Raw genomic sequence first — 27,408 nt, forward strand, 5'->3', positions numbered from 1 at the left:
TCCTGTAGATCTAGTTGTAATATCGCCTTCGTCCTCTAGATGGATGACTTGGATGAAACATCCCTGTCTGTTCCTCCATGAGACGTTTGCCTGAATCTACTCAGGAATCAAATGGGAGAATAATGCTGTGTAGTTTTTAAAAAATGTGTCATTTAGTTTATTTCACAAAGATCTCAAGAACGCTCCTCATTGGAATCAATGGTTGAGCCCTCGGGGGGTCAAATAAAGCCAATACAGTTGTTTATTGGAGGGAGACGTATGTTGAATACTGAATCATTCTTGTAATTCATTTAAACACTTATTTCTTTTAGGAAAATAATGAACCATGCTGGCCCAACAAACCCTTAGAGACCGAATAACTGGCATACGTGAGTCATCTTGAACTTAAACATTGATGCATTTATACAACGTATGAATCAGAGGTAAGTTTATAGTGCATTGGGCAAACGATAACATATAAAAAACCAAAACAGTCAAACACTTGATAGGTCCTGTGTGCAGGTTGTGTATGAAGCTGAAAAAAGGGGCAGTAAGGTTTATAAATAATAGATTTACTATTAATGTTAACATTACATATGCCATACTAGATCAATAGTAATTATATATATATATCATACACACATCTTGTCTTTCCTCTTGGGGTCCATCTGCTTCTACCATCCAGCAGGCTGTGGGACGCCTACATGGAGCTCAGAGGCTGTGATTGGTGGAGAAGCAGCAAAGGTTTTATCCCCGCACCCAAGGGGCCCCCGGTGGCCGATAAACCAGCAACCTCACTGGGAAGCTACTGGAATAAATAAAGGGGGCCTTTTCTCTTCAGTTGTCTAAGAACGCATAAAAAACAACAACATTTGAATCATTCATTCTGTCATACGTACATATATACATACATATATTACAACAGCTGCATTCACGTCTCTGACTGCAGGCATGAAAACAAATGGGCCACAAACTATACTAATCCTTGTGGATCCATGAAGAACAACATCTACACCAGGGAGGGTTTTTATGTTTCATTCTTATGAAAAAGTGTTTATTAGTCACTGTCTTCAGTTCGATGAGGTCACATAAAATCCCTAAGTGCAAAGAACCGTATTAGAACATATGCTTTCTATATATAAACCACCTGACCTCATCAGATGAGAGTCTGTGGTTAAAATCCATAGGTTCTTTTCTCTCAGACTCCTCGCTTTGCTACTGATCTCTCTCACGCCGCTCAGGGTCTCTGTTCATCCGCCCGGTGGAGCCGTTCTCCCGACAGCTGCCTCCCAATGAACCAACACAAATGTTCCTTCCTCTCTCTTCCATCCACTCCAGCCGCGGTCCAGCTGGTCCTCTCCGCTGGCCGACCCGCGGACCTGCAACGGGCATTGAGTCCGGCCCGTCAGCGGGTGCTATCTGCGGCCATGACGGACGGACTGTCTGTGAGCCCCTCGGGAGCACGACGAGCAGCACGTCGTCTTGTAGTAGTCGTACACGCACAGGCGGGCCTGGACCACCACGTTGCAGTTGAAGTACTTGTCTCGGCAGTTCTCGTCTGGAATGAAAAAAGAAGGGTTCGATGTTCCTGACCTCCGGCGAATAACGCACGACCCGCGTTTGGGAGACCACTGACCTATGCTGGGCAGGCAGGGCTCCGGGTTGCAGTCCTCCCTCCCCGCCGGTCTCCGCCGCTCATCGCAGTCCTCGCTGGGCTGCGCGTCTCCGGACAGGCAGCGCACCTCCCGCACACGGAAACCCCGCTCGCACGTCTTTGAGCACTGGAAGGACGACGCAACATTGGGTTGATGAAAGCGCCGCTACATTGTTCTCAAGGAGAGCCGGGGAATTGGCGCACTGGCTCACTTTCTGTTTGTGAGCTCATTTTATTCTACGTTACCAAATTGGTTTTTGAACTGAGTAAAAGCCTCCAAGCAGCTGAAGGCCAGAGGGCTTCGCGTCATACTCACAGCGCTCCAGTCGGTGTGGTACCACTTTGCTCCGCACGCCTTCAATTTGCAGCTCTGCTGGCCGAGGGGCCGATCCAGGGAGGAGCACTCGTACGGCGGCATGACGGCGAATCCTCCATCCGACTTCATCAGACACACCACTGACCTCTGCTGGCTGCCTGCGCCGCACTCCGCAGAGCACTGGGTCACATCGGGTGGATTTAATGACACAGTGCAAAGGAATGCCAGTGAAATCCCATATATTGGCTTATACCTGGCTCCAGGGGCCCGTGAACCACTCGATGCGATTCTCACAGAGGCCGTTGTTGCAGACCTGAGCGTCGGCGGGTCGCTCGCCGCCGCACCCCTCCAGAGGAAGGCCGCTCACCTGGTTGGTCAGGCAGAGGACTCCTCGCGTCCGAGCACCCATCCCACAGTCAGCCGAGCACTGTGGAGGAAACAACCCATGAAGACGGATCTCCACAATGGCTTCCAGCTGTTAATGAACGTGAATGGCAGCCACTCTGAACTCGCACCCTACTGCTCCACTCGGTGTAGAACCAGCTCTTGGCACAGGTTCCCATGTCACAGTTCTCCACATCGACGGGCCGCAGATTCATGTTGCACTCGTCGTCAGGAACAAAGTCGCCCACGTTGCTGACACAGCGGACCTCTCGTGACCTCTGACCCAGCCCGCACGGCACCGAACACTGTGGAGAGACAGGCCAGTTAGTACTGTGGACGTAAGTTACTTTATATATTTTAAAACTGTGTTTGAATCAATGTTGCAGCTGCAACTTTCAAGCTATTTATTGCTGTATGCACAAGTGCAATATCTTCCAGATCTCTATCTGGCTCCCCCCAAAAGTGTTTAAAAGTGCAAAAAATGAGAATATAAGAAATATTCAAGAATATTCAATAAATATAATGTAACTGGTGATAATAACTGAAAACATGGTCACATGGAGACTGATCGCTGCCACTCACAGCGGTCCACTCGGAGCGTGTCTGCCACTCACTGCAGATCTTCATCTGGCAGGTACTGCTGATTTCGGGCCGCTCCAGGTGTCGACAGTGGCTCGTGTGGACGTTGAGGGTGCGGTTAGCGTAGATCTGGCGACACAGGACCTGTCGGTGCTGCATGCCCAGGCCGCAGGTCTTACTGCATTCCGACCACTCTCCAATATCCCAGCTGCCGAGGTGAGAACGAAAACAGCTTTGTGTCACCAGGTTATCGGGACCCCAACTGTTTATGGGCTATTTAGGGACTTTCATTTTGAGTGGAGAGCAGGTTTTTAAAACAAACTGACAAAATTGTATATGATGAAATGAAATTGCAAATGAATGAATGGGAATAGGTTTTTCCTATGCATTTTGAGTGGTTAAAACCGATTAGGTGCCATTAGCAGTGTGAGCAGAACCAAAACGCCTCTCACAAGGCCGGGCAGGGTTCCAGGTTGCAGGCCTCTTCCTGGGGAGTCGGTCTGCTGCTTCTGTCACACAAAGCATCTGACACCTGTCCTTGGTTCAGCCGGGAGACACAGTGGAAGATGGAGTGTCGGAATCCTAAAAAAGGCGCACAAAGCAGATCTTTAATTTAAGCACTAACTTCTACAACTCAAAAAACAAATGGCACGTGTTCTATCAAATGCCACCTGAAGTCGAAAAGGTCAGAATAACCAACAGATGTAAATAGCCGCACTGACCTTTGCCACAGGAGGCGCTACACTCAGTGCTGCCGCCCGGCCTCCAGTTGTACTCTTTGCCCCGTGTGGCGGGCTGCGCCGCCGGGACATGGTTGTCAGGGAGACGAGGAGGTTCCCGCTCGCCACCTGCCGGATGGAAGCGTTCTTGTTGAGTGTTGCCGTGATGGTCGTAACCAGCCTGGTTCCCTTAAACGTAGCCATGACATACTTAGAAACATGGCAGCACATTAGAGGGACTCGGGTCAACAATTACATGTATGAGAGCGAATGACGGCCTGGCTGGTTATACGTATAAAATGTATTGAGCAATGGTAACAACAAAGGGTGCCATCTACCTTCTGCTCCGTGGTTTGGTTGCTGGGGGACGACTGGCTGCTCCGAGGGGAGAAGGTACTCGTAGTGAACACCAGGGTTCGGCTGCTGGAAGATCATCTGGGACCAAGCAGAGGGGATCCAGTCAGAAGGACACACACGATGGGGGAACATGGATGAGCACCCATCGCTTCGGAGTGTAAACGTAAGCATGTGAGCGTGAGTAGAGGAGGAGCGGCAGGGTTGATTTGTTACTTACATAAACATCTAGGATCTCATTGGTGGGCCCTTCACCGACGAAGGACTCCCCAGCGGTGCTTCTGATCTCATTGGGCCGGCGGTAGGTGAACATGGCGCCCCCCCCCTCGTACTCGCCTGGTCTGTCAATGGCCCAGTTTCCGTTAATGATGAATCGCCCCGATCGGCTGCGGAGAGCTGGAGGAGACGGAGGCAGCAACCGCACAATCACCACTGGCGAACGTGAGCTCAGACCAACAAGAAAACACTGACACGACCGGGACCACTTCCTCATGATCGTAATGCGAGACCATTAAAGCACAATGAGGACTGCAAAAAAACAACAACACAGACTTTCTCCACCCAAAACAAAGTGATTAAAGCCGACAGAATAAATGCTCTCACGTCGACTTTCTTTATTGTCACTTTATAAACGTGACGATCTGTTTGTGCTGGCAAGTCTTTAATGCAAATCCTGAAACAAAATCTCCCCAAATGTTCTACACAGATTTTGTGGATTAAGAACGAGCGGCCGTTGGCAAAGCATTGGGGGTGTAACATTAGACGGGGGGCAGAGAGAGTGTTTGAATAAGTAAAAGCACATTAGAGATGCATACAGAGACCTTTTGGGGAGGTGGGGAGGATTCGGTAGGGCGGCCCAGCTAGATTCCTGTCCATCTGTTGCATTTTAGAACGTACATATCCATTTATGGAGAAAATATAGCTATGTAGCAGAAGGAGGTGCATATAAGCAAGTGTGTGTGAGCTGCTGCTTGTAACGGAATGAAAGAGAGCAGGAAGTAGATGGCATCCAAGAAGTTGGGAATCAATCCTGAGTGTTTCCTGTCTTCCTTCTTTTTATTTTTTTACAGAGTGGTGAAATTCCTCAGCTTAATTAAAAAGGACGGGGAGGCTTGAGGGTTGAGATCCTCTAATGAAAGCGTGTTTATGCACTTTCCTCGAGGGAGGGAAACGCCGCGGAGGAGGGAGGAAAGCGGGAGAGATTCGGGGCCGTTCCGAAAACCTCCTGCTGGGTCGGGGCTTGGCTCTCGTTTAACAGTCTGACATTCCAGCGGTGGCTTCTGAAAATAACCCACCAGTGTGTTCTCAACGTCGCCCCCCTATAAAGGCGCCAATTATCTGCGGCGTGTGTTTCCCTCGGAGGGCTCGATGAGAGCCGCTGGTTGGACGCCGCCGCCGCCACCCTGGTAGATTCAACTTTCAATCAGACAAATACATGTTTCAGCAGCCACTGATAGTATTTATACCCAATGGCGTCATACTTTGCATCTGACACATCCATGTGGTGGATAAACTCGTGGTTGGAGCTGCGATGGAAAGCAATAATAGTTTAATTTAATACCAGTTCCTCACGGACCATTTCAAAAACATTTAGCAACTGGAGAAGAAAACGGGTCTGTCTGATATTAGGATTCTAACACACCGACACGCTTTTCCCTCAAATGAAGTTCACTCTGCCCCCTCAACGTGGAACGGATTACCGCTTGAATGTCAAATAAGCGCAGCACTGATGTCTGGCTTCTAGGCTGTGACCTCATCGCTCACAAGGAGATGAAACATCGAGCTCGGGGGAACAGGGGAGGTTTGAAATGCCATACGGAGAGTGTCAGTAGAAAGAGCAAGTGGCTCCGCAGTTAAGCGATGACGCAGCAGGCCGACCAACCTATTGGTGGTGAGATGCAATAACACCGAAGGAAGAAGACAGAGGAAGGACCTGTCCTTTAACTGGGTTCTCTCTTGTGAAACTTGAAACGTGTCCACAAACTCCGCGAAACTCTGTGGTTTTTGGTTTATTCTGCCCACCTAGGTAGTTCCTGCTCTTCACCATTTCCGTGACGTTGATCTTGGTGGCTCCTTCTGGGATCTCCACGATCTTGTGGTAGCCAACCTTGGTCCAGCTGTGCTTAAACACTCCAGAGATCAGCCTGCAGGTGGTGTTGGAGCCTCCGCACACGCCGCACTCGTCCACCACCTTTCCCGAGCCGAGATAGTCGTCGCAGCCCAGACCCTGTGAGACGGAGGAGGAAGAGGAGTCTAAAGTGTCGAGTGACAGCGAACAGCTGACGTAGCGAACTTGAGCACTAAAAGGGTTCAATAAAAAAAGCTATTCAAGCTTAACGGAATGTGTGCACAATACTTAAGCTATTCCTGGTCATAGACAAAGATAATTAGGAGTTACATGTTTCATTTACAAAGCTAAGCCAGGTTGAACCGGCAGAATTAACAGACATAAAACACCATTAACTTCAAAAATACAAAAACTAATTGGCAGAGATCTAAAATCTCTCTTTTTTCGTCTTTGAACAGACGCCAGAATTAACCTCATAAAGTTACTAGTTACTCTGTATCAAACTGGTGTTGATATATTACAGGAGGCCTGGGGCAACAGTTTACATCAGCAGTCCATAAAGCGCCTCCAACCAGCAGTAAAAGCCACTCACTGTGCAAACAGGTGTTGGTTGCAGTGCTGCGCTCAGTGCGGTTAGTCCCAAAAAGATCCCAGTCGGCAATAAGAAAACCGAGAAAGTGGGCATAGTGTGTGGGGGGTCATAACCATACGATGACCTCCTGGGACTGGACAGCAGCCAGGCTCTGGGCCTCAGCAGCTCACACATTGCTCCCATGTGTGTTCCCCGATGACTTGTTCCTGCTGCTTTGTCGTGTCACGCGAGCGTATTTCCCCTGAGATTTGAACAACGGGTCCTGACATTGGTAACAAAAAGGACCAATGTGCAGCGCGGAACATTTCAAGCAATGAAAAGGTACCAAACCTCACTATGGACGAATGAGCCCTAAAGTAGGTACCACATGGGGTAGAGCGAGAGGGGGGGGGGTCAGGGATGGACTTGGGAGGAGAGTCTGGCTCTTCCTTCACCCGCAGCAGCTCACAGTGTTCTCAGCAAAAAAAAAAAACACCTGGGCCAAAACAAATACGAAAGAAACCTCCTTCCACACAGGAAATGAGTGATGAGAGAAAGAACGGCACACTAAGAGAGGGGGGAGGAAAAGGACTTAAAACTGCCAAATGCTTCCGTGGTCAGGGTGGAATTATGGTTCAGCTACAACATGGAGCTGAATAAAGGTGATAAATAAACATGATACATTCAGAGAGAAGCTGCTGCGTTTCATGATCCCACTTTACAGAATAGTCCATGTAAAGCAAGATTACACAACGTGTGGTCTTCATGCGTCCCGTCACCGCGGAGGCCTCGTTCTGACGCGCTCACAGGTGAGCTCACGTTTAGAGACGGGACGCTCTTGTAGGCATTACTGAGGCGACGGACTAGGATGTCAGTGCCTTTGTAGTTTAGTGGTTTTAAGGGTCCAACTGTCCAAATCACTGTATCTCAAGTAGGTCCTTCTCTCCCTGACACTTCCTGCGCTGTAGCCATAGAAACCGCTCGTCTCTTCCCATGTTAGGTAACAAAACCCGCTGTGTTCTTTTTCATATCCACCCATACAATATCACGTTAACAAATCTTGTGCATTAATGTGTTTTGATGGAGCCATGACCCCGTCCGAAGGGCCACAGATGACCGCTCGCTGTGTCTTATGAGAAGAACTGCTGTTATTGTGGGGAGTTATGGTGAAAAGGGAAACCCGGAGGAGAAAGTCATCCGTGGCCGTGTCACCAACAGTCCTCGGTGACTGCTATTTGTCTCGTGTTTGTCTCAATGTGTTTTGTTTTTGTTGAGTTGTTGCCTGCCACAAAACTCTCCCCAGGAGGAAGCAAAGATAAATCTCGTGCCGCTATGGGAACGAGGCGGCGGCTTTGGAGTTGCTTCACATCCACACTTATTTTTTTGCGCGGTGAATCGCCGTGCATTCGGTGGAATTATGACAGGATTTTAGAAAAACGTCCCGAAAGACCACTTTCATCTGGAAACGGTTACACGTGTCAGGACGGAACCGAGTCGGTTCCCTGTCAACTTTTGAACACTGAAAACGATGATAGTCCCAAAGTAAATCCTGGTGGTTTTGTTCCATGAGATGCAGCTGGGTGGAACTCATCGTAATGCAGAGTTCTTTCTTGCAAACTGAACTCACGCAGCCAAAAAACACATGTTTCCTCTCCCAGCAAACACAAGACATTCAGAATCAGACACAGGCGTCGGCAGAGGCCTTTTCTGACAGTGAACTACGAGCGTAAACCTTCAGGGAACGGTTGTCCACCAAGGGCAGTGACACAGTGACACACAGCGAGGAACAAATCATTTCCAATTTGTTTCAGGGGTCATGTGAGCTGCGGGACCTCAGAATTAGAGGGAAGGGGCTTCCACTCCTTTTACGCTTCACCTCTTAAACCTACGGCTTTCTTTCAAACACGCTACAAACACCAATTTGACATTTGCAAACAATTGATTTCACACCCCCAACAGGCATCGAGCACCATTAGTATTCGAGTGGTCTTGTTTCACTCTCTCCTCTTGGCCTGCTTTCCTCTCCAACAACTCCAGAGGGAAATATTTGTCTCTTTAGCCACTAAACGCTCCTCCATGTCCACAGGTTACTTGCTATCGTCGAAATGTTTCTGTTCATTTGGTTCATCGAAACCCTTTTGTTGAAAATGCAGCTCCTGGAAAGGAGGTTGAGTAGTGAGCAAAACAGTGAAGCTGTAGTCTGTAAAAGCAGACGGATGAGTGCAGTGATATAAAACATTGATGGTTGATGCTCCTGTGAAGCACTGGGGCTTCAGTGTCTTGCTCAAAGTGGTTGCACATTTTATTTGTTTTTGTCTGATGGAGCAATCTGGTTTACATGAAAGTGACTTTTATTCTATTATTAATAAAAGCACACGTGGAGTCACAAAATGTTGTTATTTCAATAAAAATTGGATGGACCATTTTGTTACATTTTTGTTGGGGCCCGAACATTTTTCTTCCTCCAAAGTGGGCCCCGACAGAAGATGTTTGAGAACCACTGGAGTAAAGACACTTGAGAAATGAGCTGCTTGATTGGAGCTAACGGACAGGCCCTGGGTCAAGGTTCCCGATACCGGCTCAGCTCCTTGGGGTCAACCTCCGGGAATAATGCTGCCTGTCCTCCTACTGTAAAAATGCGTCCCACGGTGGAGGCGGCGCAGTATTTTAAAACATATTTATGAGCGCGGAGTTAAAGCGGGACGTTGCGCCAACACGTTGGGGATTTCTGCAGCTCGTCACACGTGAGAAAGGTTGTAATTTTCTTTGGCAACGGGCCGAGGAAATTATCGGAACTTATTCATCTGTGACACACCAGCTCATCTGGAAATGCAATAGAGGCCAAACTTGGCTTCCGAGGTTGAGAATTGGGAGGCAGACTTCGTCCTGACGACAAGGAATTCATAGTGGGAGTGATCTCAAGGCACGATGCCGAGCCTGTACGTTACGTTACTGAGAGTAGTCATTTAAGATCAGCATTTAATACGGTTTTAAGGGTTAGAATGATATGAAATAAGAACGCGGTATGATAATACAGCCCTTCCCTTTGATATCAAGTGCACATGTTGGTTTTGTCGCGGCCACCGACATCTGCCTCCCACATGCTGGGATGCCGTGCGTCTTCCACTGCTTTTAATGAGCTTTGACTTCAGTCAGCACTTCAAACGCGCCTGTCTCTAAAGAGACCACACTGTCCTCAAGGTCAGATAGGACATTATCCCTTATGAACTGACTTAACTACTGTCTACTTCTGATTCACATCCTATCAAATACACACCGTGGAGTACAAAATAGGACAGAAACGTCCTTCACACTGAATGAGAATGAGAGCACATCCATCACTGGTACGGATTTTCGTAATCTAACCCATAAAATACAGGAAATAAACCTCTTCTTCTTTGGGTTAGAATACAAAAATATTTGACCTGACTTCCATATAGTCACAGGGAGATTTGATTATTTTGGTTACCAAAGTGCTTTGTATTACTTACTTACTTATTACTTACTTGACAATCACCATGACAGAGGACATCGTCTCCGCACTGTGACATCTCTCACTGCGGTTGCAGATTGCAAGCAGCTGAAGACCCGGCTCGCTTCCCAAGTTACAAGATGTTACAAGAGCTGCCGAGTTAAAGACGTGGTATCTTTCCAGACCTTTGGCTCGACTGCATGAGGAGCAATAAGAATTTAAAAGGCGGCCGGTGTTTCATGAGCTTGTCGGTGGCCTTCAGGTAACGTAAAGAACGTGGGGGAAAACTCTCTCTAGAGCCAGCGTTTGGTTTGTCTGTCCTGGGCTTCTATCGAAAGACGATGGTGCAACATGACAGACACTCACTATGTAGAGAAGCAGGACTCGTTTTAGGCTAAAAAAACAACACAATTCTTATTTTCAGGTGATGCTACACTATTGAAAACACCATTTAAAGTATTGAATTCCTTTTCTGCCAATAGCTCTACCTAAACACAGTGCTAATTACATGTTTAGCTACTGGTTACAGTAATAAAAAGTGCAATCCCAACTAACTCACAATGTGGGGAGCCAGAGGACACCAGGAATTAATCACGTCCAATAAAAGATAAATAAGAGATAATAAGAGTTTGAATTTGTAGTTTAAAACGTCTTCAATACGACATGATGCTCATTTAGCAAACAACAGACCATTTAGAGTCATATAGACTATAAAGCAGGACATGCTTTAGGACATGTCCACCCTGTGATTGACATGCTGTTACCACGGCGTTTATAAAAATCGAACCATTACATTTACACCACGGGAATGAAACCATTACTGCAGCAGGGCTGTGCATGAACTAAATGGAAGACTTCAACAACTCCAAAATTCCCAGATTTATTCAACTTGTCCCTTTCCCTCAGACTTCGCTTCTGCCTCTGGTATAATGGGATCACTAACTACGCTTATTGTTTGCGACCATAAATAGAAACACACGCTCTGGTGTTTTTGGTTAGTAATCACTCTGCTTTTCACTCTCCACATCATAGAAAGTCATCAAACCAACAGCAACATGTCAGACGAGCCGGGTTTGCTCACTTTGCAGGAATGGAGGAGTTGATGACAAGTAAATGTAGCAGTCGAGGTTCCAAATAATTGACAAATTGCATTATACTGTATCAGTCTGTGCTCTGTATCAGTCTGTTACTGTAGTAAGTAAATAAGCAGGTTTAAGCTTAATTTTGGTCATGAACAAATTGTTCAGCAGCATCGTCGACCAAGTTATTATATCTGAAGAATATCTGCAAGCCAGCAGCAGCATTTGTTCCACAGAGATGAAGCATAAGTGGTAAGTAAGAAAAAGCGTCACGAACACACAACAAACTGCCCGCACAGCGCGGTGCGAGGGGCAGAGCGCCTTCGCTTAAGGCTCCCTCGCTTGTAAAACACTCCAAAATAGCATCTACCGCCATAGGAGCGCTAGGGTTTCCCCTGACTTTGAATGCAGCGTTTTGGGAACAGCGTTATCAACCGATTGGTCTCTACAGCATTAACTCTGGGAGAGTGTGAGGTAGTGGGTTTGATTCCCACTGAGGACACGCACAAAGAGACACACACTGGTGACATGAGGACATGAGGACAGTTTAGCGATTAGCTGCATTTGCTGTGAGTCTGACTGAACTTCGGTGTTCCCCGACCCCCTTTAGGCAGCTCAGAAATCTTTCTTTCCGCTCTATTCTGCCCGATTGGAACACGCTTGTTACTTTATGAATTTGAGCAATTGAATAGGAATCTGTAAACAAACATGTCCACTACAGCCAGTGATAGAAAGAACCAGCATCTACCAATGTTGTGCCATTGGTAACATTTTAGTGCCCCATGCAGGTATACTAGTAAATAGAGACTATCTAATGGGGTAAAGGGTAGTTATAAAAATCTGTATCATTTATTTCGTCTAAACTCATTGTGGAAATTGGTTTCTACTTTTCTAGCTATGCAATTTTAAAGAGATCATTATTGCACAAAGTGAAGGACTTCAAGATCAAATTCTAAAATTCATACTGACTTTTGTTAGCTCCGATTCTCCAAACCCACCAATTCAAACTGCCTTTTCCTTTCACACAAATTATCACAAGAGTTACAATTATTATTTCCTCCATTGACAGATTTGAGCGTTTGTATAAAAATGATAGCTTTGTAGTTTAAGGTCATAAAAAATTGGCACAGACATCATCATCAAGAAGCTGGCACTCCAAAGGTTTGCATTAAGGACCTCAGGCGCCTCAGCAGCCTCATTAATCATCAGCAGCAACACCAGGTGAGCTAAACCGAGCCGAGCCGAGCCGAGCCGCAGGCAGCGACTGCAGGCCAATTCATTTCCTAATAAGAGCTCCAAGTACGTCTTTATAGTCCAAAGACTCACCAAGTCTTGTGAGTCACTGGAGTCACTGGAAATCTAATCCCACAAGTAGGCTACGAATGCCGTGCAGTGGAAAAATAAAGCGCTCCGAGAGCAGGCACGGCTGCAGAGAACCAGCCCCATGCATTGTAAATACTTCCACCCAGCAGATGGACCACAGGATCAGTGGTATCGACTGAGTGTCCAGTGCTGCTCATAAACACTACAGCCGTAGGTTTAAAAGTCTTAACCGGATCTAGTTCAACCACTGAGTCTGCAGCAGGACATGTCCCAAAGAGTAACTTAGAGTGGGGTGCGCATGGTGCGATGCACCTCTTAAAGTGTCAGCATCAGTGGGGATCCCCCGCTGTCTCCCAGGTTCCTCCAGGACCCAGCAGAGGAGGAGCAGGTCCTACCTGAGACCGCGGCTTCCCCTGCACACGCGTGTGGAGGCAGACGAGCATCAGGAGGGCCACTCCTGACAGCATTCTCTCACGCTCCAAACAGCTCACTCTGGCTTTTCGATTAGCGGATCCAGTGGCTGCTACTCTTCAGCCTCTTCCTCGCCTCTCTGAGAATGCCAAATCAAAAAAAAAAAACCTCTCTCACTGTGGAGCTGATCTCTACGAGCTCCCCCTTGTAAACTGACCTGGGGGAGGCGCAGCTGGAGGGAGGTGCGGGAGAGGGGGACAGGGGCTTTTTTAGAGGAGGGAGAGTGAGAGATGGAAAATGAATAGGAGAGAGAGAGAGAGAGAGAGAGAGAGAGAGAGGCAGCTACTGACAGCAAATTGGGAGGAAGTTTCAATGTGACAGAAAAAGTAAGACAGGAAGGAAATGTTGTTGGAACGGACGAGTGAGCAGCACCGTTATTGTTCAAAATGTGTGGATACGATTTGGAAGGTGGGCACGCCATCTTCTGGGGACAACAACACAAACCCGTGGCCGTCTTTGAACCCCCCCCCCCCCCCCCCACCCGCAACCAAATACTTCCTTTCCAGCCACGTCGCAATGCTAAAGCACAACTGCTGCAGCCAGTCGCATCATGTGGTTTTCCTATTGCTCCACCGTTGTTTCCACAACATTAAACCCAAATTGAGCAGGTTATACTGTACCGAGGTAAGTAGTACAGTCCAATCCTTCTGTTTCATTCTCTTCCTCTTTTCAATACATTATATATGCAGACCAAGCACATCTGGCACCCAAAGAGACATCTAAAAATAAGTATGAGATTATTGAAAACTGTCCTGTAGCCGGAGACCACAACAGGCTGCTGCGAATGTCCAAGTGTCCCCCGAAAGGATGTGTCTCCATGGAACACATGGCGGGCATGCAAGGAGAGCTAATATAATGTTGTGTTGAGCTATTTAGGATGCGTTTCTATGCGTTACTCGACCGAGACACATTCAAATGTACACACAAACATCCGATCTCATCCGGCGTGGAAGCTATTTGGTGTAATCATTTTTCTGAGAGACAAATTGATGCAACTAATGTGTGGAATTATTATGAGTGGAGTACATTTCATATCAAGTGGGTTAAAGGGGCAGTGTGTAATGTATGGTTGTCACCAAAGGTTTTAAGTCTGAATGAATACTAGAATAGCGAGGTATTTTAAAATGAATTCAATGCGAAAAAACAGCCGCACCACCACATCGCGCCCGCCTGCACTGAGGACATCTGTCTAATGTGTCGTTCTGAAAACAAAACCCCACAGTACGCTGTCAAACGTATGAAAGAGCAACAGGTCTCACAATGAACCTGATGTGGACGACTTCATTACAGATGTATCGCGCACACACACACACACACACACACACACACACACACCTGGGCCTCTGTTTTCTTCTACAAATGGGTCGGCCCTGAAGCGACCTGGTTCCTCCGGTGCTCCGGTCAGAGTCGTGCTGTGCAGCAGGTGGGCTCAGCGCTGTCAGGCCTCGATACAATAGCTGCATTCACGTCTTATTTCCTGTCACGCTTCCAGTCTCTTTTTAAGCGATGGCGTCGTGGAGGACGTTTAAATCCAAAGCTCGTTAGCAGAACCATGACGGCAAACAGTTTGTGCGGGTTCGGGCTCGCTGGGACGCGCTTGACCTGAGAGATGTAATGCTGCCTTTTCTTATCAATCTGGCTTACGTCGTCCTGCTTGACACTGAAGGATGAGAGAGGAGGATGTAGGGGGCCATGTTCACAATCTTGAACAAATCTTGTTTGCTTTTCAATCACTTTCCAACACCTGCATTCATTCCGTCTCTCGACTAGCAACTCATATCGGGCATGTAGGTCCCCTCATTACTTCCTCTGAGCGGTGGATTGGATTGGAAAAGGAGCACAGAGGAGGGAACGGTGTGGATGAATAAAGCAGGTCCAGAGGAGATTTGGACCGGGAGGAGCGAGGAGTGGCTGAGGGAACCCGCTTCATTAAATACAAAAAAACAGCTGATGGTGGATGACACAGTCGGCAGGAGAGACATTAAATAGTTACTGATTTCTAAAGCCCAGAGCTGGGAAAATGCTGATGAGATAAAATGATGCGCTCATCAATTATGAACTGGCAAGATTCCATTTTGAATCAAAGGAGAGCGCGGTGAGTTAATGAAATGCTCTTTGACCAAACGTATTAATTATCCACAGCATGTATCTGGGACAAAGTCTCCCTCGGTACCTTTACAGGAATTTGTTGGACCTTCAGTGAGTTGTGGCTCTCAGATCACAGAACGTGCGATTTCCAAATACACGATGCTTTCTTTCACATCTTCCAGCATGATGGAATGCAGGTTTTCCATGAAAATGTATCCTACACAAAAAAAGAGCCCTTTCCTTACTCTTGACCTCTGCAAGAACCTGCGACCGACGACGAAACAATCGACAAATATGCCAGACGAGCTGCTTGTAAATCATTTGTCATCGTGTTGAATGTTTCTGTGCTTCGCTGGAGGCCTTTTGTTAATAAAGCTGTTAGACGCCATTAGATAAGGGTCTCATTTACGACAGGGGTCGACCCTGAGCAGCACAGAGCAGCGCTCTTACACACTGTGAGTGACGGATTAACGCTTCCACGAGCGCACACACGCGACACGCGCTGAGTCACAGATGCACATTTAGAAACAGGGGTTTTTAATGATTCAAAACAGACCCTGACAGTCCAAACCAAACGACGAGGCAGCGCTCCGCGGTCTCTACCGGTGACAGCCACCCAGATGGAAGTCAATCAATGTCAAACGGCCGTCTGAGGAAGAGCCGCGTGACCGCTGGCCGCTAAATATACAGCCCTGTATCCTTGAAGTGCACCCTCATAAATCCGTCTCCCCGACCGCGCTGTGGGGACGACCTGCTGTCCGACCTGCTGTCCGACCTTTGAATCCATTGAGGAGCGCGTCCCGCTGTGCTCGGCCCCCGTCGCTCGCTGCACATCCACGGTGCCGCTATCAGGCCCTCGGCCAACACATCATCAGCGCGCTGTGACGCAGGAGCTAACGGTCACACTGACAAGACAAAGCCTGCCCAAAGTAGTACCGATAACACATACTGAGGCAGTAATCTAGTTCAGGGAAGGTATTTGGAAAGCAATTTAGACAGGAAAAAACAATTATAGATCCGATTGTGCAGCTACTTTTCTGCTGACACAATATTCTGAGGTGCTGGCCCAGCTGTCTTTGTGCTGAACTGGCAGAATACGAGCAGGAAATGGGAATTCAGCACAGAGCTGAAGCCTGGCTGTCTTTTACTCTTCCTGCCGTCCCGTGAGGTACCATGGAAATATAAACCAAAAGGCCTGAACGGCCCCCGCAGCACTGATAAAGTGATTTGTTTATTACAGTAGCAAACAGGATTCAAAGTCAATTACAAGTAAAAAAGACGGGAGACAGAGGAGCTCGAAGTGTCTTGTAAACACGACAAATGGAGCGCTCATAAAATGCCCGGCTTTTTCACAGCTTGAAGGAGACCCCCCCCTGCCCCCCCCTCCTCGCAAAGTTAACCGCTCCCCCGTCTCCTGAAGAGAGACTTTACGAGCGGCGTCAGAGCCCGGCGGAGGTGTGGCGGCGCAGAGCAAGTGTCTGGTCACACAGAGCGAGTCGGGGGGGCGACGCGGGGCCGAGCAAGATCCAGGACGTTAAGGGCCAAACTACAACATTCAAGGGGATTTACTATACAGCCCCTTCCAGTGCTTCAACGAGCATCATCGACGCAGGAAGCTGGAGCGGCCTCTGCTTCCTCCATGGCGGGCGCTCTATCGCTGAACCTGACCTTTGACTCCGTGCGGGGAAACTGGAAGGAACAGTACCTCTATTGGAAGGATATATTAAGTAGCGTCTACTTGCCGGGGCAGAGAGAAGGGAGTGAGGTATCGCCACCAGTCTTTGACGGGCAGGTGGTACATCAGAGCGCTCATCTTTCTTTTAAAAAGTGCGTCCGTCCGTCCGTCCCACGCCAGCGGGCAACGCGCGAAACGGAAGCAGCTGTCGGAGGAGGGAAGCGAGGAGCGGGGCTCGGGATGAGTAGCGTGGCAGTGGCAAGAGGGAGATCACAGCGGAGCCCACGAACACCGCGCCAGGTCCATTATGTTTGTCCTCTTATTCGAGAGCAATAAGACAGAAAAAGACAATCCAGTCAGTTCAACGTTGACGGAGGCAGCTGCTGGATCGAAACATCTGGGCTCATGCTACACATCAGTCGTCCCCGTAACCAGATTTCAACGTTTTATAACTTCTTTAAACGATATTTCATCATCATCGTCTTCCACCTCGTTATAAAGGGCAGCAGGAAGCCGGCTGGTGCACCAGCTCAAGAGTGGTGCGACCTACACGGACCCCCCCCAGCAGAGAAAGTGGGTGGTCACTGCCTTTGAGGACACACACACACCCTTCTCAGATGCCCTTCCTAGCTGCAGAGGGAGGGACGTGGCGGCTGAATGGAATTCCCACCATGAAGGGATCTTTCTTTTACTATTTGTCTGAAATGAGGAACCACGTTCACAGGAGGGGGGGTTCAGTGCCGCAGAGCTGGCTGTTTCAAAGTGTCGCCACTCATAATTATATAAAACATTTTCACTTCTAAAAGACAACTAAAGACATTATGAAAAATATTTCGGAATATCAAATACGTTCATAAAAGTCATTACTCTTATTAATTCACCAAAATCACATTTCTCCTCAATTTGTATTCAACACCTGATGAAATGCAGCACACGATCAAACACTTTGGTACCGTTGTCAATCAAACCCTGTTGGAGCCAATATGGGTTTTTCTTTCTTAAAGACATTTTCTGGGTAAAAGTAAACTACGCCACAAGGTTTCTTCCTTTAAAAAAATCCATTGTAAAAATCCCATTGCTTTTTTTGTTAAGGGAACTAGAACGTCTGTGTTTGGACTACAAAGATATGCCTTCCCTTTATTACTGTATACATAAAACAATCTATTACAGGCAACAATTTAGGCAATGAAATGAGGATCAGTCTCGTACTGGAAAGAAAGACGCACGGGAGACGTATGGACCCTAAAAGACCCGGTTTTGCCTTACTCCCTAGAGAGACATGAGTCCCTCTTAACAGGCCAATTTGAGGGTGTGACTGAGTGATGGACACCTGCGGTGGCACCAGGGGCCAAAGGTCAAACAGACAGAGCCGGGTTGTTATTCATGCCGCTTGAAAGGTGTCAAGGAGAAGTATTGGGGACCACACAAACTGAAGACAATAATCTATGCTTATATCTTACCTTGTATATATTGATGGGGGTACAAACATTTAACATCACACAGCCAGACATACATAGAGGACCATCACACAGCATGTGGCGTTGCTGCACAGCACAGCGCCCACAGGGGCAAATCTGTTTGGTTAAACACACGACACTTTAAAACCTTTTGGGGTTTTGGACCTTGTCATTGGTTGAAACAAAAAAACATATGGAGTTTTTGTATGAAATCTAACAAAGAGAACTGCGAAAAACAACTCTCCCAACCACGTAAACAAGTATTTTACTTGTTTACGGTTTTGCAGAAAGAAACAACTGCAAACAGCCGTCAAACACAATCTGCTATATGTTCGTGAAGTGACCCACATGTCAAATTCACTCACGTAGCGTGACTTTCACCACAGAATTCAGCAAATGCGATCACTCAAAATGAATTAAACACACCTTTTAAAAAATCCCTGATGCTACGATATTCCTCAAATTCGCTCGAGACCATCAAACCGTTAATTCATCCAGCAGACTGAGCTTTGCTGTACTCCGTCCACTGGCAGCTGGCTCCTGGGCAAAGCTGCAAGCCACCAGGGCCAAACCAAAGCCCTGCACTTATTCCCCAGGGACCACGTCTGCTGGAGCAGCTACACAGCCTGCAGAGCCGCCCACCGACAAGCTAACATCCGCTAACAGCTGGACGAAGCAACAACACATCAGGGTGAAATCCATTTTAAATTCTATCAAAGCGGCTTAATACAAAATATTCCGAGACAATTCTGATTTGCCTACTGGTAGTTGTACATTTTAGGGTTCATGCTAATCTGCAGTAGCATTCAGGAAGTGCATCTAAGTCGGATGAAAATGTCATTAGTTCGTGTCAGGTATTCGGTCGTAAAGTAAAGAATTCGATCATTTGGCATTTAGACCTGCTAGTGGCACTAAAGGAAAAATGAATAGAACAGTTTCAGAATTTCTCCTGTTGGGACATTGAATATCAATCTCATGGAGGGAAGATAACTTAAGTAAGTAGGGTTCTTACTCTGGGGATGAAAAATGTCTGAATGGCAATTCATATAGTTGTTGTACTTCATTTGGAGCTGAAATGGGAGGAATCAATGGACAATATCATCCAATGGCAAAAATATTGTTTTTACTCATTTTCATTTAATATATACAATTGTTTCTACTCTTACCTATTAGAGAATCTCAACAAGTTATAAAGTAACAAGGTAAGTTGAGCAGAGTGCATCATAGTCAGCTGATTCAAACAGGCACCAATGATGAGCGAAACAATCTGCTAGAGACATGTTTGCAAAATACTGCACATGTCACGGCACGTATCTGTACCGAATGTATAATTTCAATGCTGGCAGCCATTATGATTTAAATGTAACCTAACCAGATGCTTTTACGTGATCTCCTGTTCAAGCGACCATTACAGCTGAAGATGTCCCAGTGGGGAGGCCAATAAGAAAATTCTCTTCTCCCTAAAAAACTGATGGTGAGTTTGAATCAACCAATAATCAGCCAGTCTGAGGAGGAAGAGCTAATTGATTTCCCCGTATAAAAAATAATATTTCCACCCTTCTCACAGGACGGACCGCCACGCCGCGCGTGTGTTAACAGTGGAAATGCGATCAAGGCCAAAATAAAGGATCAGAGAGCTTTCTATCTCGATTCAAATCTTAAAGTTGAGAATTTCACCGGATTACGCACAAGGTTAACAGAGCGAGGGCGGAATTACCAACTGGAAATTACATATTTCTTCCAGTTAAGTCCTGATCAAAAGACCATAAATGATCAAAAGAAAGTAAATGATCAAAAGAACGTGAATGGAATCCAGCGCTTGCACAGCCAGCCATGAGGAGGCCCACTCTTGCCTTGGGTGGAAACCTCCTCCTGACCTCCACTTTACTCCTCCACATCACACACAGACTCTCACTCTGGTGCCAGGCTGCCCTCTGCTGGTCTCAGACCTCCGTTCATTCTGCTAATACTACAACTTGTAGTTGTGGTATGTTCATGGTTTACTTGGTTGATACGCGTCTAATGGACAAATGACTCATTGTTAATTATGAACCATATCCTGAGGCTGGATTCAATAGGAGTGATAGCCAAAATATTTGTACCACTTGCTCAACTACAATGTCAATTTGATCCCTTTCGCTTTTGACAAATCAATTCCACACAATATATTATTGGCTGTTAAATAAAATAAACTTCCAGGATCCTTTTACATCCTTCGTGTCATCTTATTAATCATACTTTGCTTGGCAGGGACGAAAAAAGTAAAGGCCGTTTGGATCCAATTCTGACTAAGAGAACGTTAAAGAAAAGATGAAGCCTACCAAACACTTTCCCACCACACATAGAGAAGTATCATTCTGGCCACACGGCGTCCCGTCCATCACCGTCTCCGACTGCAGCACGTAGAACCTGAAGCCAACGGCCCGGCAGTTGAGTCCACAGTGCTGATCCAAAGGAACTGAAAGTCAACATGAAGGAGAATGTGACAATTCTGATGACTTTTCATTGGGATAATAAATGCAATAAAAGACATATAATGGACAGCTCATAATACAAATTAATATACATATAGTGTGTCAATAGAATACCTTAATCATCTCTCACAAATTAACATTCAATTCAATACTTAACTTAACATGTAAGGCCTCTAAGATGATCAATCGTAGTGTTATAGCTGACTAATCCTGTGTGGTAGGTTTGATATGGCACAGAAATAAAATAAAACATAAAACATAACAAATGAAAATAAGTGAATTCACATTGATATGAATATATATAATATATATATATATATATATATTGAGATTGGCATTTAAATTCCCAGATCAGTGGAAAATCACAGCAGTAACTCAAGCAGTAAGTAACGACAATAAACTTTAAATCCATTCAGTATAAGCGCCAAAACAGCGATTGATTGGAAGAAACATAACTTGCCATCTTTGTGCTTTAGAACAACAATATATGGCAACATGGCGGCAGTTTAGAAATAACATTGTCTTTAAGCGTCTTAGAGTAGCAGATGAGTGGGTTTTACAAACTCTGAATGAATCAGAAAATCCCTTTTTCTTCAGGTGCTTTATTAATAGATACAGCACAAGCCCAAAAGCGAGGTATTCCTTAAAAAGATGTATTAGGGGACGTTTAAGCACTGTTCAGGACGAGTGTCAAGTAATCCAGACCCGATCTCGTACATTTAGCTGAAGTGATTTAATCTGCATTACCCGTCAATCAGGGTCTGTGGACCAAAGAGCAGATCTCAAAATACACACGCGTTTGACAGGATATTAATCTGGAGCCTGTTAGCTCCATTTGTGTTCCCTGAGTAATTACAGTACTGGAGGTGTTTTGACCGTTGCCTGGATACCTCAGGTGAGGTAGGACTTGTATGTGTGAAGAACATGAACAGACATCACAGCCTTTACATCTGGCATTAGTATTGAGTAGTAAACAGCATTAGTCTGGTAGGTGAAAATAAGGAGGTTTTAAACATATTGTGAACATAATATTGCCAAACATCATTTTATAGTCACGAAAAAATAGATTAAAGACGTAGTACATTCCTTTGTGTCCACTCACCCATTATGACTAATTGAATTTAAGAAATATTTAATGTGCTTGAGTCACGTTCAATGTTTGTAAGCCTGTAAAGGTTTTACGGTTTTACCGAGGTTTGTGGAGGGGCTCATTGGTTGTAATGGGAGATGGAAAACTGTCACCTCATCTGGCAAAACTGTTCGGTACAAACATTGAGGAATTTAACAACATTCAGGCTGTAGATAAACCTTGTTGTTTTTCAAGTAGCTTTAGCTTCATCCTCTGAGCTTCACTGTTTACCAAAATTAAAGGGTTGTTATAAATGTTTGTCTTTGTCGTAACAAGGTGTTTTTTGAGTAAAACAATAAGTATATATTAAAAAAGTAATAATAACAGTAAGTCATTTTGTGTAATGAATATGAAACTTATTCTAAGAGCAAAGTGGAGTTACATGCACACAGCTATGCACGCACAGTGCATAACGCTGCACATGACCTACCCTCATTGAAAGGTTCCCACTGGTACAATCTGCCCATGAAAGGTCGGCTGTCGTATGAGGAACACTGAACAGCCCTGATGTGTCTGCCGGATGGAGGACAGGCCTGAGGATGAAGCCGTCACACACACACACAAACATCAGAGACACGTACATTTATTTGACACAAAGAAAGGTCTCTAGCAAGCTCACATTTCTCATTGTCACAGTCTGTAGACGCTGATCGACTGCTGGCAACAACCTCCAACCATATTTACCCTTTCTAGGAGTTTGATGAAGGCTCGCCAGTGTAACTCAACCTCCCCGCCATCCCCCAATATCTGGGTCATCACTCACCAGAAACACTATACAGAACCAGACAGTTTGAATTTATTTCAATGCACAAGGTGGATATCAGATTTGCAGAGCCTGTGCACTTGCACTTCGGTTTAACTGAAAAAGTTTTCCCACACCGGTATTAACGTTACATTATTTAGTGTAGGTGTTAGATGGCTTTACATTTTACGGGTTGTATGCAACAGAACATAAGGGTGAGGCTCTGCAGGAACATACAGACCTCCACTACCTCCCTGCACATCGCAGCAGCCTTACAATGCAAACAACTTTTTTATGAGCAAACATCGTAAATAAGTCACTCGCAAGGCACATTAACCATCTTCTCCTCCACAATACTTCTAAAAGACCTGACGCCATTGATTCCTTGACGAAATACTGCTCGACTGACGCAAAATGCTGATCAATCCTGCATCACCTGGAATCATTATTCTATCAGGATGTAGGACTTACAAAGTCCTACTTACTGCTCTTATATTTTTTTAAAGTGACGAGAATCGAACAAAATCAGAACATTCTGCACAATCAGTAACGTTATCCATCTATCAGATTTGCATGTCTTGCCAACATGCTGGGAATAATACTAAGAAGGTGGAGATTTGCATACATTACTGTTGCAGATCCTGTAGTGAGCATGCTCCCCCGTGCAGAAGGAACTAGGCAGCGGCTCGTAGGGTCTCTCTTGGTGCTGCTGGGGTCCAGGCGTCTGCCTGCCCGACTGTGGCTCCTGGTGGACCTGAGGCTGGTTGGCCGAACCGGGCTGGTAGAGGGGAGCCCACACTTGGTTATGCTTGGGCTGCTGTGCCCTTGGTCTGCTGAGGTGATGGACGGGGTTGGCGGGCTCCAGGTTGTTTGACCTGTGGCCCCTAGCGGCGTGGCCCCTAGCGGCGTGGCCCCTGGCGGCGTGGCGGTGGGCGTCAGCCGCCACAGTGCGTCTCTGTCTCTGGGGGCGAGGCGTCCTGGGGCTCTGGCCCTTGTCGGTCTGTAATGGAGCAACATGAGGAGCTCTCCCGTAGCCGTACCTCCCTGCGTTGATCTGAGTGACCCTCCTGAGGACAAAGACATGACGACATCACCGACTGGACCAATCATGTGCCGGTTCTGACCGACCCATTCAGGAAACTAGAAATAAATCTGGTTACCAATTATAAATTTAAATATTAAACCTTGGAAAACCAACCGGACGGAGATTCTACAACTTTTTACTTTTTGTGTATTTTCCATTTTGAGGAAACTGTCACGGTTATTCATCAAGTTCTGAGAACGTCCAGATCAGGGAGCTTTTGTCGTTACTTGGATGCTAAGATTGTAACTCAAACAGCCCCCTCCCCCAAAACAGCCCATAACTCAGCTGTCAGTGCTATTTGTTTAAAGGAAAGCACAACAGGAAGCTGCCAAGCACCAGCCGAGCCTTTGACTACATCCATAAAAGACTAGTTTCCCACTGAAGGCCAGTGAGACGGCCCACAGCGTTGGCTCCACAGAGTCACTTTTAGACCAGCGCTGCTCGGCATGCAGCACAGCCGCACCGGCTCGACTCTTTTCGACTTCCATTGGACAGATCTATATTTTTTTGAGGCAAAGAAAAAAAGACCTCCGTTTGTGCAGGATCATACGGTACCTGCGTTCTCCGGGCCGAGTCTCCCTCGGATCGCCATGACGGCTGCTGTTGGAGGACCTGCCCAGGTCGCGGTGCAGAGGAACTGTTGGCCGCAGGGCTGAAATGACGTAGCCTGGTTGCTGGGGGGGAACACCGCCTCTCCTGGCGGGGTACTGGGACGGTGTGTGTACAGGCAGACAGGCCCTGCTCTGCTCCTGCACACCTCTTCCACAGGTCCTAGAGCAGGTCGTCCAGGGCCCCCAGGCACCCCAGGAGCCCTGGATATCTCCCTGCTCTGCCCTAAACTCCTGTGGGGGCTCTGCCCTCCCAGGAACCTGCATGGAGATGAAACAACCAGGATTAGCGACACCGCTGAGCGGCATGAAGCGGGAAGAGCGCCACACCAAGTGCGTGCCAAAGATTGATGGAAAGCCTCCATCAACTTAGTGATAATCTCCCCGGATCATGGCTCGAGTCAGTGACCTCATCTCGTCAACACGACTGTCCTGCCCCTCCGTCCCCCACCACTGTCCATGAAATAGACCTCTGTTCACTTTTAGAAAACCCGGATTTGGCTGATTAGCGGTCTGTCAGTAGGCTTTCCCATGTTGGCTACCTGCGTTTCTCACCGTTGACTCTAACCCTCCGTGCAACTTTGCCAGGGACATATTAGTGGCGATCGCTGCACTCTCTGTTTGAGGAACCAGCCAGGGGGCGGCCCTGTGCCAAGGAGGCTTTATCCGCCGAGACGCATGGAAATCCCACTCAATGAGGGACCACTTTGTGTCCATTCACAGCAACATCTCTGGGCAAACACACGGCTGTAGTAAAAGCTCAGCTGCCTCTGACTTTAGGCAAATGGAGAGAGGATACAGAAGCAGTTGGCAGGAAGTTCCTCTTGTGTCAATCAGCCTGTGAAGCTATTCAGACCTCTTCCACCCTCCCTCGGCCTTTGTAACTCAACACCACTGTCATCGCCCAGGGTCAGCCATAGGTCACTCAGCTACACCCCCGATGGAAACACATTGAGCCGACTTGAACCCCCCCCTTCGATCCCGATGGATGGTCGATCTGTCAGTCAGCTTCATCCACTGGTTTTCTTCGGAGGGGTTCTTGAGGTCAGGAGATGGTTCACCGACAGCTCAGCCCTCTCTGTTTCACCGCAATCACACAATTTTCCGCTCACGCTTTTATTACAAGCTAACAGACTAGCACCCTGGTCGGGTGGGGGCACGGGGGGCAACTTGCACTGTTAACACACTCTGATACCGAGGAAGCAGTGAAAGTCTATCATTTAGGGCGTCATGCGGCTCTGCCAACGAGACACGATCGTGCCGTCCACCAGCGGAAGAGCATCGATGAAACAACAACCTGTAAGAATGTTCTGGCACCGCCAGCAAGAGGGTGTCAAACACCAAATAGAGAACAGCGATTTATTGATTTCCATAAGCAGCAGCTGCTCACCTTCATTTGGTGTGTTGCGTGTTGACAGTCCAGGAGGTCGGACAGTAACAGCCAGAGGACAGAAGCTCTACAGAGAAAAACACACAGGCTCGAGGATGTACTGTACAATAAAAGAAAATTATAAAATAGAATATTGTTGAATTCAGAGATTGTTGTCCAATGAAAGTGTGAGACAATTAACTTAATCTGCATTTAAATAGAAATGAATTTTAATTAATTAGAAACCACATTACCTGGCAATCCGGACGCAGGCTGCTTGCATAGCTCCCGGCTTCTTTAAGAAGGACACCTAAAGAGTGAAGTTTATATCGGTCACCGAATGGGTCCGGACATTTTCGGGACAAATGGTCTGTGAGACCCGGGAAAGAGGCCCTGGCTCTGTCCAACCACTAACCCTCTACATACAACTCAACTTATATGTTTCGCATCTGAGCCAAAAGGTAGATTTGACTCTACGTCTAACTATCCCACGATGGAACATCCTGCCACATCCCTACGCCTCCAGACACTGACTCAGAGGGGTGAGGTGACTTCTACACACTTGACCATGCAAGTTGCCCTTTTCTGACCTCTGACTCCTAATGTGGCAGCACCCCCTGCTGAAGCATTTGCAAGAGCCCATTAGAGAGCAGGTCCAGAGGTCCAGCTGGAGACGGACTCTCACCTCTCACCCCAGGCCTTATAACTCAGACCTGTTTGTCTAAATTAAGCTCATTGAGTCAAAAAGTCATGCAAACATAGGAATGTCTAAAACCCCGAGAATGCATACATGAATACATATACAGAACACACATATGTGATTATTAGGGGATGGAGAGAACTCCCCATAAGGTTTTTATTTTTATTTAAAGAATGAATTAACAGTTGACGTACCTGTAGGTGATGTGTGCTGACGTCCACTTTACTTTCTACTGGGTTCTATAACTGCATGTGTGGAAACATTAATCCGGGTTGTTATTCAGGCTTTTCCCTCCACAAACTTTGTGTTAAGCCATTTCAATTAGTAAATCCGTCTGCGGAGCAGCGAATGAGACCCGGCGCGCGAGGAGCCGCCGGTGAGTCCAACCTGCTTCCTTTTACGCACAAAGCCGCAGAACGACAGAAAGCTGGAGAAGATCAACACGACGGAAAAACCTCTCTCTCCCTCTCTCTCCCTCTCTCTCTCTCTCTCTCCCTCTCTCTCCCTCTCCCTCTCCCTCTCTCTCCCTCTCTCTCCCTGATCCATGCGTGTGCAAGTGCGTAATGTAAATATGCGCGCTTGTCTCCTCCCTCTCTCACTCCTCAAAGTGTTCGTGTGAGGAGGGAGCAGACGTCACTCATTTATTAGTGAAGTGAAGCCAGTGCAAAAAAACACACACAAAACCTGCCCCACGTGCCCCTGTTGATACACACACGGGCTTATGATAATTTCAGTAATAACATCAAACTGTTATTAAAAAAGGAAACTCCCTTAAACAGGATTTAAGGGTCCGTTTGAACCATCAAATGAATACAATGAGAAAACGTTTCATCTATTGGCTGATGTGGTGTGTGTGGGGGGGGGCAGGGCGGGTAAACTGATTTTTAAAAGCAATTTAAGCTCATTGAAAAGGGGACATGGTTTGCACAAAAACCTCTTTATTTATGAGTGTAGCTTTTACACACTTATGTGACGACAGGAGAGTGAAGGGAATTATTTTTTCTATCATGGAAAATCCCATTTTCATGAACTCAAAAAGAGCTCGGCGGGCTGTTTAGTTGGCCATGTTTCATTGGACAGAACCAAACGGCGCTACAAATGGTTCAGTGATTT

General features: G+C 46.8%; 1 protein-coding gene across 2 annotated transcripts; it reads right to left on the reverse strand.

Annotated features, from left to right (window-relative positions):
• Positions 1 to 378: 378 nt before the first annotated feature.
• On the reverse strand, positions 379 to 26,815 carry thsd4 (thrombospondin type 1 domain containing 4). 2 transcript variants are annotated; one of them, XM_040202552.2, is made up of 18 exons: positions 26,490 to 26,815; positions 25,850 to 25,905; positions 25,617 to 25,683; positions 24,174 to 24,487; positions 23,160 to 23,601; positions 22,223 to 22,325; positions 20,511 to 20,647; positions 6,008 to 6,212; positions 4,206 to 4,381; positions 3,970 to 4,066; positions 3,635 to 3,760; positions 3,365 to 3,494; positions 2,916 to 3,120; positions 2,465 to 2,638; positions 2,203 to 2,376; positions 1,950 to 2,129; positions 1,616 to 1,760; positions 379 to 1,537 (listed from the first exon to the last, which is right to left on the reverse strand). In XM_040202552.2, exons 2-18 carry the CDS (start codon positions 25,876 to 25,878, stop codon positions 1,395 to 1,397), a joined length of 2,847 nt encoding a protein of 948 aa, XP_040058486.2. In that variant the 5' UTR covers positions 25,879 to 25,905; positions 26,490 to 26,815; the 3' UTR covers positions 379 to 1,394. The 2 variants fall into 2 exon arrangements, with proteins under 2 accessions (XP_040058486.2, XP_040058477.2); XM_040202543.2 differs by having other exon boundaries at positions 3,635 to 3,820.
• Between the last annotated feature and the right edge of the window lie 593 nt (positions 26,816 to 27,408).

The sequence above is a fragment of the Gasterosteus aculeatus genome, chromosome 12, assembly GCF_964276395.1.
Source record: "Gasterosteus aculeatus chromosome 12, fGasAcu3.hap1.1, whole genome shotgun sequence".
Classification (NCBI taxonomy): domain Eukaryota; kingdom Metazoa; phylum Chordata; class Actinopteri; order Perciformes; family Gasterosteidae; genus Gasterosteus; species Gasterosteus aculeatus.